Source organism: Bombina bombina, chromosome 6, assembly GCF_027579735.1.
Source record: "Bombina bombina isolate aBomBom1 chromosome 6, aBomBom1.pri, whole genome shotgun sequence".
Classification (NCBI taxonomy): domain Eukaryota; kingdom Metazoa; phylum Chordata; class Amphibia; order Anura; family Bombinatoridae; genus Bombina; species Bombina bombina.
Genome location: NC_069504.1, coordinates 1,025,616,000 through 1,025,634,430, shown reverse-complemented (window position 1 = coordinate 1,025,634,430; position 18,431 = coordinate 1,025,616,000). Strand labels below are relative to the sequence as shown.

Genomic DNA, 18,431 nt, shown 5'->3' with positions numbered 1-18,431 from the left:
AGTCCACATTTTTTTCCTTCAAGATCAGTTTGCTCTTCTTTCCTCAGTTCTCCTTGGGAACTCACTCTTGTTTTAAGTGATCCCATATAATTTATTTGTGGTAATATCAGCACACTGTTTCTGAAATTGATTCTTTACTTTAAGAAACTTTTAACGGTTTCTTTTCACCAGTAAATGGTGATCGTTTATTTGGTCTGGGGGATCTTATCCAAGACAGTGTAATTTGCTAATCTCTCACTGATACCCCTTAGATGTGGTCACAGCTCTCAATTCAATATTAAACTTTCAGGATTCAAATAGAACATGCATTTTTAAGTTCACCTCCATTATAAAATTATGCATAATATTTTTATGTGCACACTTTCTGAGGAAACTCTTCCACCTTAGCATGTCTAAAAGTTCAATATGTGTATAAGTTTGTTGCTATCATATGGTACAGGCGGTCATAATGGTCGAGGTATTTGTATCTTTAAACAGTTTTATTTACCCTGTCGCTGGAAAGATCCACGCACTCTACCTATTCAGTTGGCACTTAATAGGAAGCTTTTTTATAAACATTGATTGAGCACTTGCTCAACCCAACAAAAGTGGATACATCTGCAATCACTGATACAGAAGTCAGAAAACCTGTTATAGAAATAAAATTGAGTACACCTATGATTTTCAATTAACTTAATTGCATGAGCATGGTTATAAAATGACATTTGAACACCGGAACTGTCTTCAGTTTTGGACCTATGGGCTGTGTCTATCTGCATGTCTGCATCATGGCTCCGCATGGAAAAGACTTCACAAAAAAGAATAAGGATACAGGAAGATTCGGGACAAACTACAAATTGGTCAAAACATAGTTGCAGCAGTACTCAGGAGGTATAGAACGAGCCATAGTACTACTAGTCAGAGCCGGTTGGCCACCCTCCTAAAATGATGGGCTAGTGCGCTGAAAAACAGACAGGCTAGTGCTTCAGCCTTGGCTCAGGGATTATCAATGGAAATCAGTGTTTCTGTCACAGCTCAGACGATGCGAAGGACATTGTATAACTTCAACTTCTATGGAGGGCATCCCAGAAAAAATTCTTGCTCTTCAGCATCAAACTGCAAGATTAAACTTTATTAAAGAGTAAAAAAAGAAGCCTGATGAATATTGGGAGCACATTCTTTGGTTAGATGAGACTAAGATAAATTTGTTCAGCTCAGATTGGTGTGATCATGGCTAGGACTACCAGAGTGAAGCACAGAGGTGGGAGTGTGATGATATGGGGACGCACGAGTGCTAAAGGTGTTGGGGAGATGACATTTATAGATGGAACCATGAATGCCTGTGGATTTACCAAACTACTGGCTGACAAGATTATTCCCAGTCTCCAGAAATTTGACAGAAGAGGAATATTCCAGCATGATAATGAGCCAAAGCACACTACCAAAAAACAAGAGTTTCCAAAGAAAAAAAAAGTGAAACTATGACCTGGCCAAGTATGTCTCCTCACTTGAATCCACTAAAACAATTTTTAAAAAAAATGTTTTTAATTTTTATTTATAACCAATAAAGGGTACAAAGTTTCAGATTGTATCATCAGCCCACCTCGCAGGGTGAGCAATAAAGGCAGATATAACGATATAATAAGCTGCGATTTCATACATTAACATACATGTAGCTTTGAGAATTTTCTATGGGTTAACAGGTGTTCTAAGAGGTATGGGTTTGCACCACAATATTGGGGTTTTTAATATTATTAACCTTTTAAGGGCACAGCTTTCTGTTTGTTCAATTGTTTTATGACGGAAAAATTCCGTCATATGTCCTTAAGAGGTTAAACTCAACATAAAATAACATATAAAACAAACAAACAAACAAGACATATCCAGTCCTATCAAGAATAATACTGAGAGACTTAGCATGAGTAGCAGTCTGTCTGAACAGTGCCCATATCTAGGGAGGTTGACTGAATTTGATTTCTGAAGTGCCCCAGTAGCTTCACTAACCATCTCGCTCCACTAGGTACTAACCTTAGATTTAAACTTCCTCTTAAGAGGACTAAAATGGAAGCAGTATGCAGTATTTGATAAAGTATGCTGCCATATAACTAAGGATTAAGATACAAGACATAAAAACATGTCCTGCACATCATTCCCAACCTTGCTTTGGAAACTTAAGCGTAAATTGCGCTTAAATGTACATGCAGTATCTGGGGAATATTAATACTGAGTCATGTAATGGGTCACTTTGTGGATATACAGGATTAATCAATATCGATAGTTCTCCATTAGTAAAACAGATGTAAACATTAGGTAGCTCTTCATGTCTTAAAGTACAAATGTTAGGCAATAACCACACATAGAATTTATCAAACGTCCATTCAGTAGCTGGAAAGAATTAATACTGATTCGTGTAATGTGTCACTTTGTGGAAATTCAGGATTAGTCATTGTCAATAGGTCTCCAGTATCAAAACAGATATAAATATTAGGTAACTCATGTCTTAAAGTATAAGCAAGTTAGGCAAGAACTGCACATACAATTCATCAAGCAGGCATGCAGTAGCTGGGAAACATTAATACTGAGTATGAGTAAGTTATGTGAAAACTGATAAAATAGTGGTATAACATTGTAAAACAAGTGGAGTACAGTGTTTATACAGCGCTTTACACAGATGAAAGATAACAGTTAATATATATGAATTATGTACTCATACTTGGGGTTTTCTTATCTATATATAACTAAACTAGATTTTCATCTAAATTCAATTAAACTAAACTGACCATAGGGAGTTTATGTGGGCTATCCTCAGATCAATTGTGATGTAGTATGAGTGTTATATAAGAAAACATTAGCACAGTCTGATTACTAGTAGTATAGATGAAACATGTGAGTTCCTCTCAGGTCTAGTGTTACATAGCAAGATTATAAGATCACATAAAAGGAAACCAATATACAATTAAAACAAAGTAGGAAAAAGAAAAATCAGGCAGATACATAGTGTTGAAACCTACTTGTTTCTATATAAATGTCAGGCTGAGCATAATCTTAAAATAAGTTGCTGTTAGATCGTATCACTGATCTAAAGAAAGTGTGGTGCAATAATAAAGTAACCGCTAGAGGTCCTCAGAGATTAACAATCCATTCATTTTGCGATGAGTTGGAATGTAGAAATTATAATATAATACATAGCACATTTTACAAGGCTGTCCATCTCAAAGATCATTACTGGGGATAGCCAGGGCAGCCATGAAGGACTGAGTTGACCATCCTAAATTTTTAATTTAACAGGGCACTGGGACTCACTGAGAACAACCAGCCGTTTCACCGACATAAATATTAAATAGATCTCCAGTTCCCAGGAGGATAGAGTGATTGATTGATAGGGAGCTAAGAAGTAAAACAACAAAAACAAAACAGTAAAACAACTGAAATCAAACATATGTATAACAACAACGCATACACACAACCTAACCTTTGAAACAAGTTAATGCGTTTGCTGACTAACAGGTATACATATTGGATGCATGCTGATATATAAAGATGCTGGGTGTTTTACAATTATATATAGCCTATTCGATACACAGTCAGCTGATACATAGGGCTATAGCAATAAACAGACTATCCGACACGGAATGGGGCATGGCATCTATGCCTCAAGAGAATGCATTTTTTGGGGTTTTTTTTTTGTCTTCAACAGCAGCTATTTAAAAACTTTGCACGCTGTGAGTTGAAAGGGCTCTCGGTAGTTATACAAGAATATTAAAGTGAGACATTAGTCTTTTATCACAGGGTGTTAAGAGAGTCAATTCTGCTCCACGTATAGTCAGAATTCCTATGTGAACACAGCGTTAGAGCAGGTATTGTGGAAGCCGTAAGGTCTGCGGAGTCGGACTCGGATCTGTTTTTTTTTAATGATGGCGTGTGGTTTGATGTCTTAGCCAACAGTTATATTTACCAGGTGTTAAGCTCTATAACGGGTTGCCTCTCATGAAGTTAGGGAAGGTGATTAAACTGACCCGTGGTGGCTTTATCCCTATTGTCTGTCAGCCGATGCCCATTGTTCTACGGATAAACCGTATGTTGTTCTCCACATGAGGGCCAAGGTTGTGGGCATCTGTAAATTTCACTGTTTCAGAAAGGAGTGTTAGCCGAGTCGCCAAAGATCTTGATCCTCTGAGTGGACCGTCGTCCTGTAGCTGGTGTACAGTATGGTAAAGTGCGCTCTTCAATGACTGTTGAGAGGGCAAGTGAGTGCCAGGGTCACGTTTCAGTGTAGATGCATTGCCTGATACTGTGATGTTCTGCACTGGCACAGTGTCTCCTATGTCTGTGATGATCCCATCTTCTCTGTTTTGTGATAGAGAGCAGTGGTCCAGCAGAGTTGGATTATGCTGCTGTGGCCATATCTGCCGCTCTTGCAAGCTCTCATTGTGCTCTGGCTGGGGCATCTCTGGAGTAGTACAAACTTTGTAACGGAATAGGTCTGTTGAGAGTTGGCGCCATTTTGAAGAGGGACGTGGGGGGTTCCCGACCTGAGCTTCAGATAGCAATTGTTTTAAAGTAAATTCCAGCTTGTCTAACGCCGGTAGTAATAAGTCCTTTAGGGAGGAGATCATGTCTTGGATCCGGAGTTCCTTTTCATTATGGAAGGTATCCATTTTTGTTCCTTGTCCCGATTATGCCGCGTACAACGTGCAGCACTGTCACCAGTGCTTCTCCTTATATTTAGTTTTAATGCCTTCCGGGGTAGAAGCGTTGGACTTACTTCTATCTGCTAAGTGTTCCCGGACAGCTTGCCTGTCAAGGGAGAGGCAGATGGCGTTGATAGATGGCTGTTAAGTAGAAATTAAAAGTGGATTTCTACAGAGCTGATGAGGCTTGCGGCCATCTTAGAGAGCCACCCACCGGAAGTGCCACTTGTGGAGTATTTTAAAGAGAAAGGTAGAGCAACAAAACCCCTCTAGCAAAGAGCAGCTGAAAAAAATGTCTCTGAAATGGCAGAACATCTGGTATCCTCCTTGCCGAGGAGGATTGAGTTGGCCCTAAAAATAAAGGTGGGCATACATAAGTATTGAAAAAAGTAAGATTTTAATCTCATTAATGATAGTTGTACACTGATTGTTGCATTGAGTCTCTACTGTGGGGCCAGTATTTTTAAAATAGTAAATATGAATTGTTTTTCATTTTACATAAGAGCAAATACCCTACTGTTCAACTTAGAAGTAATACAATTACTGTAAGGTGTTTATAATTTCGAGTAATTTGATATTTAAATGAGATTGAACAGGGGTGTACTTGTATTCTGTAGTTATTTCTTCTACAAGATACGACGAGTCCACGGATTTCATCCTTACTTGTGGGATATTAAAGGGAAACTGAACCCAAATTTTTTCTTTGCTGATTCAGATAGCGTGCAATTTTAAGCAACTTTCTAATTTACTTCTATTATCAATTTTAATTCGTTCTCTTGCTATCTTTATTTGAAAAAGAAGGCATCTCAGCTAAGGAGCCTGCAAATGTTTGATTCAGGACCATGGACAGCACTTGTTTATTGGTGCTGACCAATCAGCAAGGACAACCCAGGTTGTTCACCAAAAATGGGCTGGCATCTAAACTTACATTCTTGTTTTTCAAATAAACATACCAAGAGAATGAAAAAAAATGATAATAGGAGTAAATTAGAGAGTTGCTTAAAAATGCATGCTCTATGTGAATCACGAAAGAAAATATTTGAGTACAGTGTCCCTTTAACCTCCTGCTAACAGGAAGTGGCAAAGAGCACCACAGCAGAGCTGTATATATAGCTCCTCCCTTCCCTCCACCCCCAGTCATTCTCTTTGCCTGTGTTAGTAATAGGAAGAGGTAAAGTGAGGTGTTAGTTTTAGATTTTTCAATCAAGAAGTTTTTTATTTTAAATGGTACCGGTGTGTACTATTTTCCTCAAGGAGATATGGAAGAAGATTTCTGCCCTGAGGTTGATGATCTTAGCAGTTGTAACTAAGATCCATTTTGGTTCCCACAGAGCTTCTGAAGGTAGTGCAAGAGAAATCTTCAGTGTGGAGAACCGTGTCATGCTACAATCAGCATTGAGGTATGTTCAGTCTTTTATTTCTGAGGAGACTTGTTATATCAGAATTGGCTGACATTTTTTTCCCTGCAAGGGAAGGGGTAAGCAGTAGACTTGTATCACTGAGGGTGTTACTGAAGATGCTTATATTGCATACATATTACTTATATCTGCATAGGGCTGGACACCGGGAGAGGCAGCTTGACATTATATATATATATATATATATATATATATATATATATATATATATATATATATATATATATATATATAAAAAATTATTTCTAAAAGTCAATAGGGCTGCAGATTATTTTTATTGAATTCAGGGGACCACATGGCTTAATTTCCTAACCGCTTCCCATGCGTCAGACGACGTCCATTATGGGCGTGGCCTATTTCGAGCGCTCAGACGCGCAGTTTCTCTGACTGAGAAGGCAGCAGGCATTTAGCTCCATTGGGGCCTAGAGTTAAGATCTGTTCACCGGATCGTTGTCGAGTCATTTTCACAGTACCCTGGGGCAGGTAGACGCCACAGCAGAGCTGTGGCGAGGTGCAGGGGTCATTTTTTTCTATTAACATATATTTTGTGATTAAAATGCTTCTTAGAGGGTAGATTCATCATTTACCTTTAGGGTGCCGACTAGTGTGGCTAGTACTAATCTGTTCAACATGTCAATGAGGAAACTAATTGTTCTATGTGTTCAGAAGCCATTGTGGAACCCCCTCTTACTTTGTGTACCTCTTGTACTGAAAGGGCCTTACAATCTAAAAAAGCATATTTTAGGTACAGAAAGTGTGCCTTAGGATGATTCTCAGTCTGAAGAGAATCAGGATATGCCATCTAATTCTCCCTAAGTGTCACAACCTTTAACGCCCACACAAGCGACGCCAAGTACTTCAAGTGCGTATAATTCTTTTTTTTTTTTTTTAATAATTTTTTATTGAGGTTTTTGCATAGAACATATATAAAACATAAAACACCATTTTGTAAAAGGAACAGAATACAAAATACAAACATAGTTACACGAAAAATATCGGAAGTCATACAATAGTTTGGTGAAAGGCTAATGAAACCTCGATTTTTCAATAATATCACATGTGACTGACCTGTTAGGAACAAAGATTCAGGCCCTATGGGCCAAAAATATGATAAATAATAGTTATCTGATGGTCAGGAGTCTAGCTCGCTAGGAACTTCAAAGTATATCATGCGTAGCTGGCCTATGAGGAGCTTTGTTTTAGGCCCAATGGACCTAGAGTATAGGAAAGAATAGGTATCTGATGTGCAGAAAACTAGTTTTTTTTTTTTTTTTTTTTTTTTAAAAGCTTCAAAAGGAGCATGAATACATGCATAGTAAATGGGGGAAGGGGGATATTCAGCGGGTAAGCACCGCTATGTATATTAGGGAGAGAGTGGAGGGCGGAGCCATAGGAATATAGGAGTATAGTAGGAGACTTGAATGGGCCTATTTATCTTGGTAATGTAGCAAAGTAAATGGGCTAAGATATCTAGTTACCCAGCTATGAATTATTAGTCATGTGAACATGTGGCATATACCTGCCATTTGGGAGCCTCTGCTTAACTAATATAACCATTCTGCCTGTAGACATTGCTTCGTGTATTGAACATAAAACCTATAGAGACTGTATTATATTCTAGTCCCCTCAATTACATAGGTGAGCTTAGAAAATATAAACCTACTGATCGTAGAGGGATGTACATTGAGCAAGGTTAAAAAGCACTAACACATAATGGTGTATGATATTAACTGCAAGGGTGTCTATTCATAACAATAATATTAGCTGTGCAGTCTGAATGAGCTGTGGAGTTAGCTATTACCTAAATCTAAATTTTTATTACACATGTACAAGTAGGCACATACTGATATATACCCATATGTAAGGTGGCAGTAATCCTTTAGTCTGCTTATTCTAATATATAAATAGGTAAACATCTAAACCTGTCTCAGAGGTATATAAAAATATAACTTGGGAGCCCATACTTTTCAGAAACATTGACACCAAATAAAGCTATGGTCAAATATGTCCTAGGGTACTACTATAACAGGTATATCACATAACAATATAACACCAGAAAACCAATAACTGTCTAGTCTCTGCTAAATGACATATACAATAAATTTTCTTAGGAGTATCTATTATATAAAGGAAGGACGATTTAAACCGTAATAGTTATACATAGAGACAACTCTCACGCTACAATAATGAAGGCTAACTTAAGCAGCATAAGAATATCCAAGAACTGCGTCTAGAGTGTACCCGCTACCTAGCCACAAAGTGTGGCAGTGCTGCATATGAGCTATAGGGCTCCAAATGAGAGAAAATATGTTGATGTTCGGCAGATATTTGCAAAACAGTTTATATAGCTAATCTAGCAAGCATGTTAAACTTTACAAACTAATAATTGTATTAACTTTAATTTTAAATTGGACGTGCTTGAAGTGTAGTTTTCAAGCACTGCCAGAATAGTGTACCCAGACAAGGGATATAAAATAGCAAGTGACATAGTATATGATGTGAAACTGCATATAGCTGCTTTAAGATAGATTTAACCAGCATGTAACAGCATGTAAATTAAACATACCATAAGTTAGGAACACATATATGCTTGTTAGCCCACATCATGTTGAGGTTTGAAATTAGAGGTAATGACAGAGTATATAGGTGTACTGAATAGGTGCTATTCTAGAGAAAACATTTACATGTAAAGTTTTGTAAGGACTGCAAGCTTTTATCTACATACTTAGTACATATATAGAGCATTCAAATAGTAGTGTCAAACTTGTTATACCCTAAAACAATAAATATGGAGGTTTAGATGAAGAGCATAAATATTGGCACACCTATGTGCAAAGTTTACAAAAGGCTGTGACTGTAGCATAATATACATATATATATAAAATTAAAGTACATTGCAAGAAATTTTACCCTAAAGTATCCATTAGTACTGAATGACCAAATAGAATATAGAATGTAACTGAACCAGCAAAAATGAACAATAGCATAAAACTGTGTTGGTCATATTACTTTAAAAGGGCACTTATCAGATAAATACTGACTATATGACTAATGAGGTTATTCCCAAACAAATCAGCTTTAAATAGGCGAAGTGTACCAGGGTATATATATTACTGGTGCATAGGTGCCAGGGCTGGGTAGCGGGTTAATACTTAGGGTAAGTGAGTGCCTCCTACCTTACACACACATATATACTGCATAACAAAGCATAACATAAGCTATAAATTACCATAGGGAAGTCCCTATATATGTTCACCCATATGTCTTACGCAGATGTAAATTTAAACTAAAAGAGGAGGTCACATGAGCATAACTGTTGTACATTCGCTAGGCAAGCTATCCACTGTATTATTCACATTAGAACCTTAGCGACAGCATTTATAGAAAGGCAATAACTAACAAGAGGAGTATGTTAGATTATATGCTATGCTATGGGGGCATATATGAGAGCTAAGCATGTAAAATAGGGTGTGGCACATTAGTTAGCACAAAAGCGATATCTTATATTCTAGTAAAGGATTACACAAAAGAGTGCAAACATTCGTACAAATATAGACCGCAACTATGGGGGTATATAAGAGAGCAAAATATGTAAAATAGTGTGTGACATATTTGCTAGCACAGAAGCGATATCTTATACTTTTGCAAAGAATTGTACAAAAAAGTACAAACATACATACAAATATAAACCCTATCATATATGCTTGAGTATGAACCCTCCCATGCTTTACCTCCATGTTTTTAAGATCATTATGCACCAGTATCTTGTGAAAAGAGATATATGAGGTGCCAACAGCATGCTTAGTGCATATTTAAGTCTTTCAAAGTTAGGAACCAATGTCTTACAATTTGCATACATAAAGGAGAGAAATAGCCATGGAGCTCATGAAAAGATGCCAATATCTGCTCTGACAGTTCCAGAATCGGATCAAAAGTTCATCCTATACCTGTTTTCTTCAGGTGTCTAACCTGTGGTTGAAAGAGTAGTTGGATATTGAAGTAGAGACCCCTAGAAAATTCTTCAAACAGTATGCAAAGTTTTTCCCCATCAGCTTAGGGAGAATAAATAGAGAAGGTGAAGCTCCCTTCCTTAAACCTGTGTCCCGTAGGACAGACTAACCAATACCCAGTCTGTAAGATCCTGTGTGTGGCACATCAGATAAGGCTCCGATGTAAAGTAGGGCCTCAATCTTATGTATACCTTCGTGGCCGACATCATAACTGGGCTGTGGGACCATTGGTTGGCCTCTAGTAACATCAAAGCGGGATGCTGGTCTCAGGGCAAGAGTGTGTATCCCCCTTGTAGGCTTCAGCTCACGTAAGGAAGCCTGAGAGGGTGATCTCCTGAGGCGTTTAATGGTATCGTACTCGAGAGTGCTTGTGCCGCTTAGCTGAAATCTCATCTGAGCCTCCAAGCTGCAAGTGTCCTCCGATGCTAGTGTGACTCGAGTCATCTGGGTGTCATAAGCCTCTTCTTGTAGTGCCGATGTTAGGGCCATCGGCGACTGCACATAGGACAGTTGTTCCGCTTGCTCCGCCATTTTCGCTATAGATGCCATGTGAGATTCAGGGCTGCATCTAATGGCGTTCCTCAGGCTGTTGTAGTTACTGGTCATGCGAGTCCCTAAGTCTATTAGGCATGCCCTTAGCTCAGAGTATAGTTCATCCATCTTCACTGGGGTAGCCTAGGAGCTTCAGTAGGTCAGGTTTATCTAAAAGTGCAATAGGAATATTGAAGCCAAGATGGCGGATCTCACCGCTAGGCTTTATTCTGTATTTCGCAGATCTAGGAGTCCGGGTGTCCTCAAAAATATAGCTTTCCTGATTGCTTTATAATCAGAAGTAAGAATCTGAAGCCCACATTGTGCTAAAGGGATATGTAGGAAAGTTAATGTATAGGAAAATAGCTGAGTATGCAGGAGCTGTGCATAAACACGTCTGGTCTCTACAATGGCTGGCTCCACCCCCCCTGCGCGTATAATTCTTTTACTCTGCAGGATATGGCTGCAGTTATGTCAACTACCCTTACAGAGGTATTATCTAAGTTACCAGTGTTACAGGGTAAACGCAATAGGTCAGGTATTAATGTAAATACTGAATCCTCTGATGCTTTGCTGGCTATTTCCGATGTACCCTCACAGGGCTCTGAGTTGGGGGTCAGGGAATTGTTGTCTGAGGGAGAACTTTCAGACCCTGGAAGTATGTTACCTCAGACAGATTCGGACGTCATGTCCTTTAAATTTAAGCTTGAACACCTCCGCCTGTTACTCCGGGAGGTTTTAGTGACCCTATTGTGATTCCTCCAGAAAAATTGTGTAAAATGGACAAGTACCTACTTACACTGATGTTTTTCCGGTTCCTAAAAGAATTTCGGAAAATATAAAAAAGGAATGGGATAGACCAGGTATACCGTTCTCTCCTCCTCCTAATTTTAAGAAAATGTATCCCATATCAGACACCATTCGGGACTCTTGGCAGTCGGTCCCTAAGGTGGAGGGAGCTATTTCTACCCTGGCTAAGCGTACAACTATACCTATTGAAGACAGTTGTGCTTTTAAAGACCCTATGGATAAGAAGTTGGAGGGTTTTCTAAAGAAATTATTTATTCATCAGGGTTTTCTTTTACAACCAACAGCTTGCATTGTTCCAGTTACTATGCAGCAGCTTTTTGGTTTGATTCTCTAGAAGAGTCTCTAAAGGTTGAGACCCCTTTAGAGGACATTTTGGATAGAATTAAGTCTCTCAAGCTAGCTAATTCTTTTATTACAGATGCCGCCTTTCAAATTGCTAAATTGGCGGCGAAAAATGCAGGATTTGCCATTTTAGCACGTACAGCATTATGGTTAAAATCATGGTCTGCTGATGTGTCATCAAAATCTAAGCTTTTAGCTATTCCTTTCAAGGGTAAGACCCTATTCAGGCCTCAGTTGAAGGAAATCATTTCTGACATTACGGGAGGTAAAGGTCATGCCCTACCTCAGGATAAGTCTGTTACGATGAGAGGTAGACAAAATAATTTTCGTTCCTTTCGAAATTTTAAAGGAGTACCCTCTGCTTCCTCTTCCTCCACAAAGCAGGAAGGGAATTTTGCTCAATCCAAAGCTGTCTGGAGACCCAACCAGGCTTGGAACAAAGGTAAGCAACCCAAGAAGCCCGGGACAGGATCTAGTAGGGGGCAGACTTTCTTTCTTTGACCAGGCTTGGGCAAGAGATGTTCAGGACCCCTGGGCATTGGAAATAGTGACCCACGGGTATCTACTGGAATTCAAGGATTTTCTCCCAAGAGGGAGATTTCATCTTTCACGATTGTCTGTAGACGAGATAAAAAGAGAGGCGTTCTTACGCTGTGTAAAAGACCTCTCTACCATGGAAGTAATTCGTCCCGTTCCAAAACTGGACATCATTCTGTTTGCTCGTTTTCATCTCAGACCACTGCAGCTGTGCATGCTCAGATAGTGGAATGGGGACTATGCGAATTTATCTCCTCAGATAAATCTGGATCAAGAGACCAGAGACTCTCTTCTTTGGTGGTTGTCACTGGATCATCTGTCCCAGGGGACGTGTTTCCGCAGACCCTCGTGGGTGATAGTGACAACGGACGCCAGCCTCCTGGGCTGGGGTGCAGTCTGGAATTCCCTGAAGGCTCAGGGTGTATGGACTCAGGTGGAGTCTCTACTTCCAATCAATATTCTGGAATTGAGAGCAATATTCAATGCGCTTCAGGCATGGCCTCAGTTGGCTTCGGCCAAATTCATCAGATTCCAGTCGGACAATATCACGACTGTAGCTTATATCAATCATCAAGGGGGAACGAGGAGTTCCTTAGTGATGATAGAAGTATCCAAGATAATTCGATGGGCGGAGACCCACTCTTGCTATCTGTCGGCAATCTACATCCCAGGAGTAGAGAACTGGGAAGCGGATTTTCTAAGTTGACAGACTTTTCATCCGGGGGAGTGGGAACTCCACCCGGAGGTGTTTGCCTCTCTGATTCTCCGATGGGGCAGACTGGAATTGGATCTGATGGCATCTCGTCAGAATGCCAAGCTTCCAAGATACGGATCCAGGTCAAGGGATCCCCAGGCAGAACTGATAGATGCCTTGGCAGTGCCTTGGTCGTTCAGCCTAGCTTATGTGTTTCCACCGTTTCCTCTCCTTCCACATGTGATTGCTCGGATCAAACAGGAGAGAGCTTCAGTAATCCTGATCGCGCCTGCATAGCCACGCAGGACTTGGTATGCGGATCTAGTGGACATGTCCTCTCTGCCACAGTGGAAACTTCCATTGAGACAGGACCTTTTCATTCAAGGACCTTTCAAACATCCAAATCTAAATTCTCTGCAGCTGACTGCTTGGAGATTGAACGCTTGACTTTATCTAAGCAGGGATTCTCAGATTCAGTCATTGATACTTTGATACAGGCACGTTAGCCTGTCACTAGAAAGATCTATCATAAGATATGGCGTAAATATCTTTTTTGGTTTGAATCCAAGGGTTAATCATGGAGTAAAGTTATGATTCCCAGGATTCTGTCTTTTCTCCAAGAAGGATTGGAGAAAGGGTTATCCTTCCTTAAAGGGACAGATTTCTGCTTTGTCAATTTTGCTTCACAAACGTTTGGCAGATGTTCAGTCTTTTTGTCAGGCTCTAACCAGAATTAAGCCTGTATTTAGACCAATTACTCCTCCCTGGAGTTTGAATTTAATCCTTAGAGTTCTTCAAGGGGTTCCGTTTGAACCCATGCATTCCATAGATATTAAACTATTATCTTGGAAAGTTTTGTTTTTGGTTGCTATTTCTTCGGCTCGTAGAGTTTCTGAGCTTTCAGCATTACAGTGTGATTCGCCCCATCTTATATTTCATTCTGATAAGGTGGTTTTGCATACCAAACCTGGATTCCTTCCTAAGGTTGTTTCAAATAAGAATATTAATCAGGAAATTGTTGTTCCTTCATTGTGTCCTAATCCTTCTTCTAAGAAGGAGCATCTGTTACATAATCTGGACGTGGTCCGTGCCTTGAAATTTTACTTACAGGCAACTAAGGATTTCCGTCAGTCATCTTCATTATTCATTGTTTATTCCGGAAAGCGTAGGGGTCAGAAAGCTGTGGCTACCTCTCTTTCTTTTTGGCTAAGGAGTGTCATCCGCCTGGCATATGAGACTGCTGGACAGCAGCCTCCTGAAAGAATTACGGCTCATTCTACTAGGGCTGTGGCTTCCATATGGGCTTTTAAAAACGATGCTTCTGTTGAGCAGATTTGCAAGGCTGCGACTTGGTCGTCTCTTCATACCTTTTCCAAATTTTCCAAATTTGATACTTTTGCTTCTTCTGAGGCTGTTTTTGGGAGAAAGGTTCTTCAAGCAGTGGTGCCTTCCGTTTAGGTCTCTGTCTTGTCCCTCCCATTTCATCCCTGTCCTGTAGCTTTGGTATTGTATCCCACAAGTAAGGATGAAATCCGTGGACTCGTCGTATCTTGTAGAAGAAAAGTAAATTTATGCTTACCTGATAAATTAATTTCTTCTACGATACGACGAGTCCACGGCCCTCCCTGTCGTTTTTTCAGACAGATTTAAATTATATTTTCTTTTTATAACTTCAGTCACCTCTGCACCTTTTTAGCTTTTCCTTTCTCTTCCTAAACCTTCGGTCGAATGACTGGGGGTGGAGGGAAGGGAGGAGCTATGGTTCTCTTTGCCACTTCCTGTTAGCAGGAGGTTAATATCCCACAAGTAAGGATGAAATCCGTGGACTCGTCGTATCGTATAAGAAATTAATTTATCAGGTAAGCATAAATTTACTTTTTTTGCAGACCTTCACAAAATAATAAATTATTTCCAACCTGTGTGTGGAGCTATAACAAAAGGAATTATATAAAACTTCATTTAAAAAAAAGTGATGCAACCCTTCCAAAATCATTATTAATGGTTTATGGTTTCACTTATTGAACCAATTTAACAATCCAATAACGTAAAAGTCTGTTTTGGGCATTTGCAACACTGAATTTGTTAAAGCATTAAAACCCTGTAAACTTTCAAAAAGATGTTTATTCGATTTCGATTTTTACCTTTTTCCATTATGGTTTTACATAGGCTGTCATTGATGCCTTGGGCAACTTGCTAACACAAATTGATTGTAAAAAGTCCTATCAGTGCAATGAAACTGAAAGTTCAATAATGACTATGACAGTGTTATTGTGTTCTGCTTCTTTGTGCATTTAGCTTTATCTTGTTAGATTAGTCATACCTCGTCGTTTTGTTTTTAATCAAATAGTCAATAATTATTTGCTGCTGTAATCTAATATATCGCTGTTTGCTATTGCTTTTCTAGGCAAGCACAGAAGACGGTTTTGTATACTGTTTAGACGCACGATCGGACAAACCTATTTTCACTCTTAAAGCTCATGATAATGAAGTGTCTGGTAAGCATTAACATATATTTTTATTTACGTTTTATTAATAAATATTCACAATATTAAATGAGTGCATTTTAAGGCTGAATCCTCTATCACCAATTAAGTGCCCAAAAAGCAATAAACCTGTGGGATATCTGATATTATTGTTACCTATATTTTATTTTATACATTTTCTAATATATATACTTTTTCTGTATTTCTATAGGACGGTAATTGAATATAGTATTGGTTTTTACAGTTTAAAGCACCTGTTACTGTAAACTCTCCTACAGAAAATCTGTTTTATTTAAAAAAAAATACCAAGCAGGTAGATAACCTGAACAAATAAGTCATGATGAGGCGAGTGGAAATAATTTTTTTAGGGTGTGGACAAGTCTGACTCTTTATGTGAAACACTGGGACATGACACTCAATTTTTTTTTTCATACATAAAAAAAAAGAAGACCTATATGTGCATGTACCGATCAGTAGTTAGCTAGGTATTCTTTTCAACAAAGGATACCAAGAGAATAAAGCAAATTAGATAACAGAATTAAATTGGAAGTTTCATCCTTTTCCGGTCTTAAATGACACAAGCAAATTTGGCATTTTTGCTCACTATTGGTTTCACCTTAATTGTCTGATCTTTTTTTAAAGGGACACTGAACCCAATTTTTTATTTTGTGATTCAGATAGAGCATGCGATTTTAAGCAACTTTCTAATTTACTCCTATTATCAAAATTTCTTTGTTCTCTTGCTATCTTTATTTGAAAAAAAAAGGCATTCTAAGCTAAGGAGCCAGCCAATTATAGGTTCAGAACCCTGGATATCACTTGTTTATTGGTGGATGAATTTATCCACCAATCAGCAAGAACAACCCAGGTTGTTCACCAAAAATGGGCTGGCACCTAAACTTACATTCTTGCTTTTCAAATAAAGATACCAAGAGAATGAAGAAAATTTGATAATAGGAGTAAATTAGAAAGCTGCTTAAAATTGCATGCTCTATCTGAATCCCGAAAGAAAATTTTTGGGTTCAGTGTCCCTTTAAGTGCAGCCATACATATTATCTACCCTTTTTAACATACCAAGAGGCCTTTCTACTTTATGGGTCTATATGGGTTTATAAAATAACAATAAATATGACTTTAATATTGAAAAATAAAAGAAAACAACATTTTTTTGTAGTTTTCTTTATAACAATTTTTACAAAACTAGTGTAGCTAAAGAAAAATACCTCCAAGTAAAATCATTATGTTTCCCTGATTTTATGAATACTTATCGCAAATATAGGCCAAATACTAAAAGATGGAATTAATGCTAAAATTTGCTATGCATGGAATGTAAGCTAAATAGTGGTCACCCAATTTAAAACTGCTACACAAAAGTATATATTTGTAGAATTGACACCCAAGGGTATTTATCTAGAGGAATTTTGACACATTGTTTATGTTTAACCTTTTTATTGCCAAGGGCAGAAAAGAACATTTAAGGATAAAAAAAACTCCACTTTATTAAAATAAAATGCTAAAAAAAAATAAACTTTATTAAATTAATTTTACACTTTTTTTCACTTTACGAGGACAGACGGAAGTGGAAGGGGCCATGACAAACCAATGGGCCTGATACCAGCATGCACTTGGGCATGCTAGTATCTAGTCTCCAGAAATAGTGCAGTCGCGCTGACAGGAGCAAGAGAGGCACGCTAATAGCCCATGACACAGCTGCCATACAGGGTACGGCACTAGTCTTTAAGGGCTAAGCAATTTACGGCATTGGTCATTAAGGGGTTAAATGTACAAGCAAAACATAATTTATGATTACCTGATAAATTAATTTCTTTAATGGTAGTAAGAGTCCACAATCCATTACTCCTGGGAATTAAAAGGAGGCAAAGATTCCCAAACCCCAAGAGCTCTATAAAACACCTCCCACCTTACTGGTAATTAGTCTGACGTATAGCCAAGCAAGAAAGGTAGGAAAAGAAATAAGAGAAAAAAAGGAGCAGAGAAAAAGAGGTGCAAAAACTATCATAAAAAATAACAGGGTGGGGTCTCATGGACTTTCATCACCTTGAAAGAAATTAATTTATCAGGTAAGCATAACTTATGTTTACTTCATACAGGTGGTGAGAGTCGACGAGTAATGGTCCGGGATAAGCATGACATATAGAAAAACCTCTCTTCATTCATTTTTCACAATACTAAATCAAGTAGCGATTACTACCTGAAGTACTTCCCACCAAAGGCTGCTTTGAAAAGGCGAAAAAACATCCAAAATGGAAAAATAAAGAACAAAGCATGCAGAGAAGACCACATAGTTGACTAGGAAGTTTGGTCAACAAAAGGCTTATTCTAAAAAAAACACCAAAATGTAGCAACTGACCTGAAAAAAAAGTGCAGTAATTTGACTAACCCTCCTCCAAAAAAAGCTAAAAGTAAAACCAATAAGTCAAAGACACAGCCATTGCTAACTTGTCCTTTTCTAGAACCAGTAAAAAGAACAGACAGACTAAAGGATTATCTGAAATCCTATATAACCTGCAGAAAAAACTACAAAGCCAAATTGTGGAGAATTCTCTCTATAGAAACCTTAGGACAAAAAGAAGGAACAACAATTTCCAACTTATATTGTCCGAAGACACCACAACTTAGTCCACAAAACTGCCTTATCCTGATTAAAAAAACAGATAAGAAGAAACACAAAAGAAACACAAAAGAAAGCGGACAACTCAAACTCTCTTAACAGAAAAAGTTGAAGAAAAAAAAAACCTCCAAGAAAAAAGCACACATGTGAGACCCGTAACAAATCCAACAGGTGTTTGTTCACATTGCTGGCAGGCCCAGTCACTTCTAGTAACGCTACCCTTAAAATTGAAAAGGAGGTACTCTGGATCTGTTGGCAACATAGTAACCGAAAAGGAAAGAATCTGGTCTATTGGCAGCACATT

General features: G+C 38.4%; 1 protein-coding gene across 1 annotated transcript in view; it reads left to right on the top strand.

Annotated features, from left to right (window-relative positions):
- Positions 1-18,431, top strand: part of PWP1 (PWP1 homolog, endonuclein) — a 229,293-nt gene that overhangs the window by 125,977 nt on the left and 84,885 nt on the right. The window contains exon 12 of the mRNA XM_053718754.1: positions 15,417-15,507. Within this exon, the coding sequence (XP_053574729.1) occupies positions 15,417-15,507 (91 nt within the window). The remainder of the gene's footprint in view (positions 1-15,416; positions 15,508-18,431) is intronic.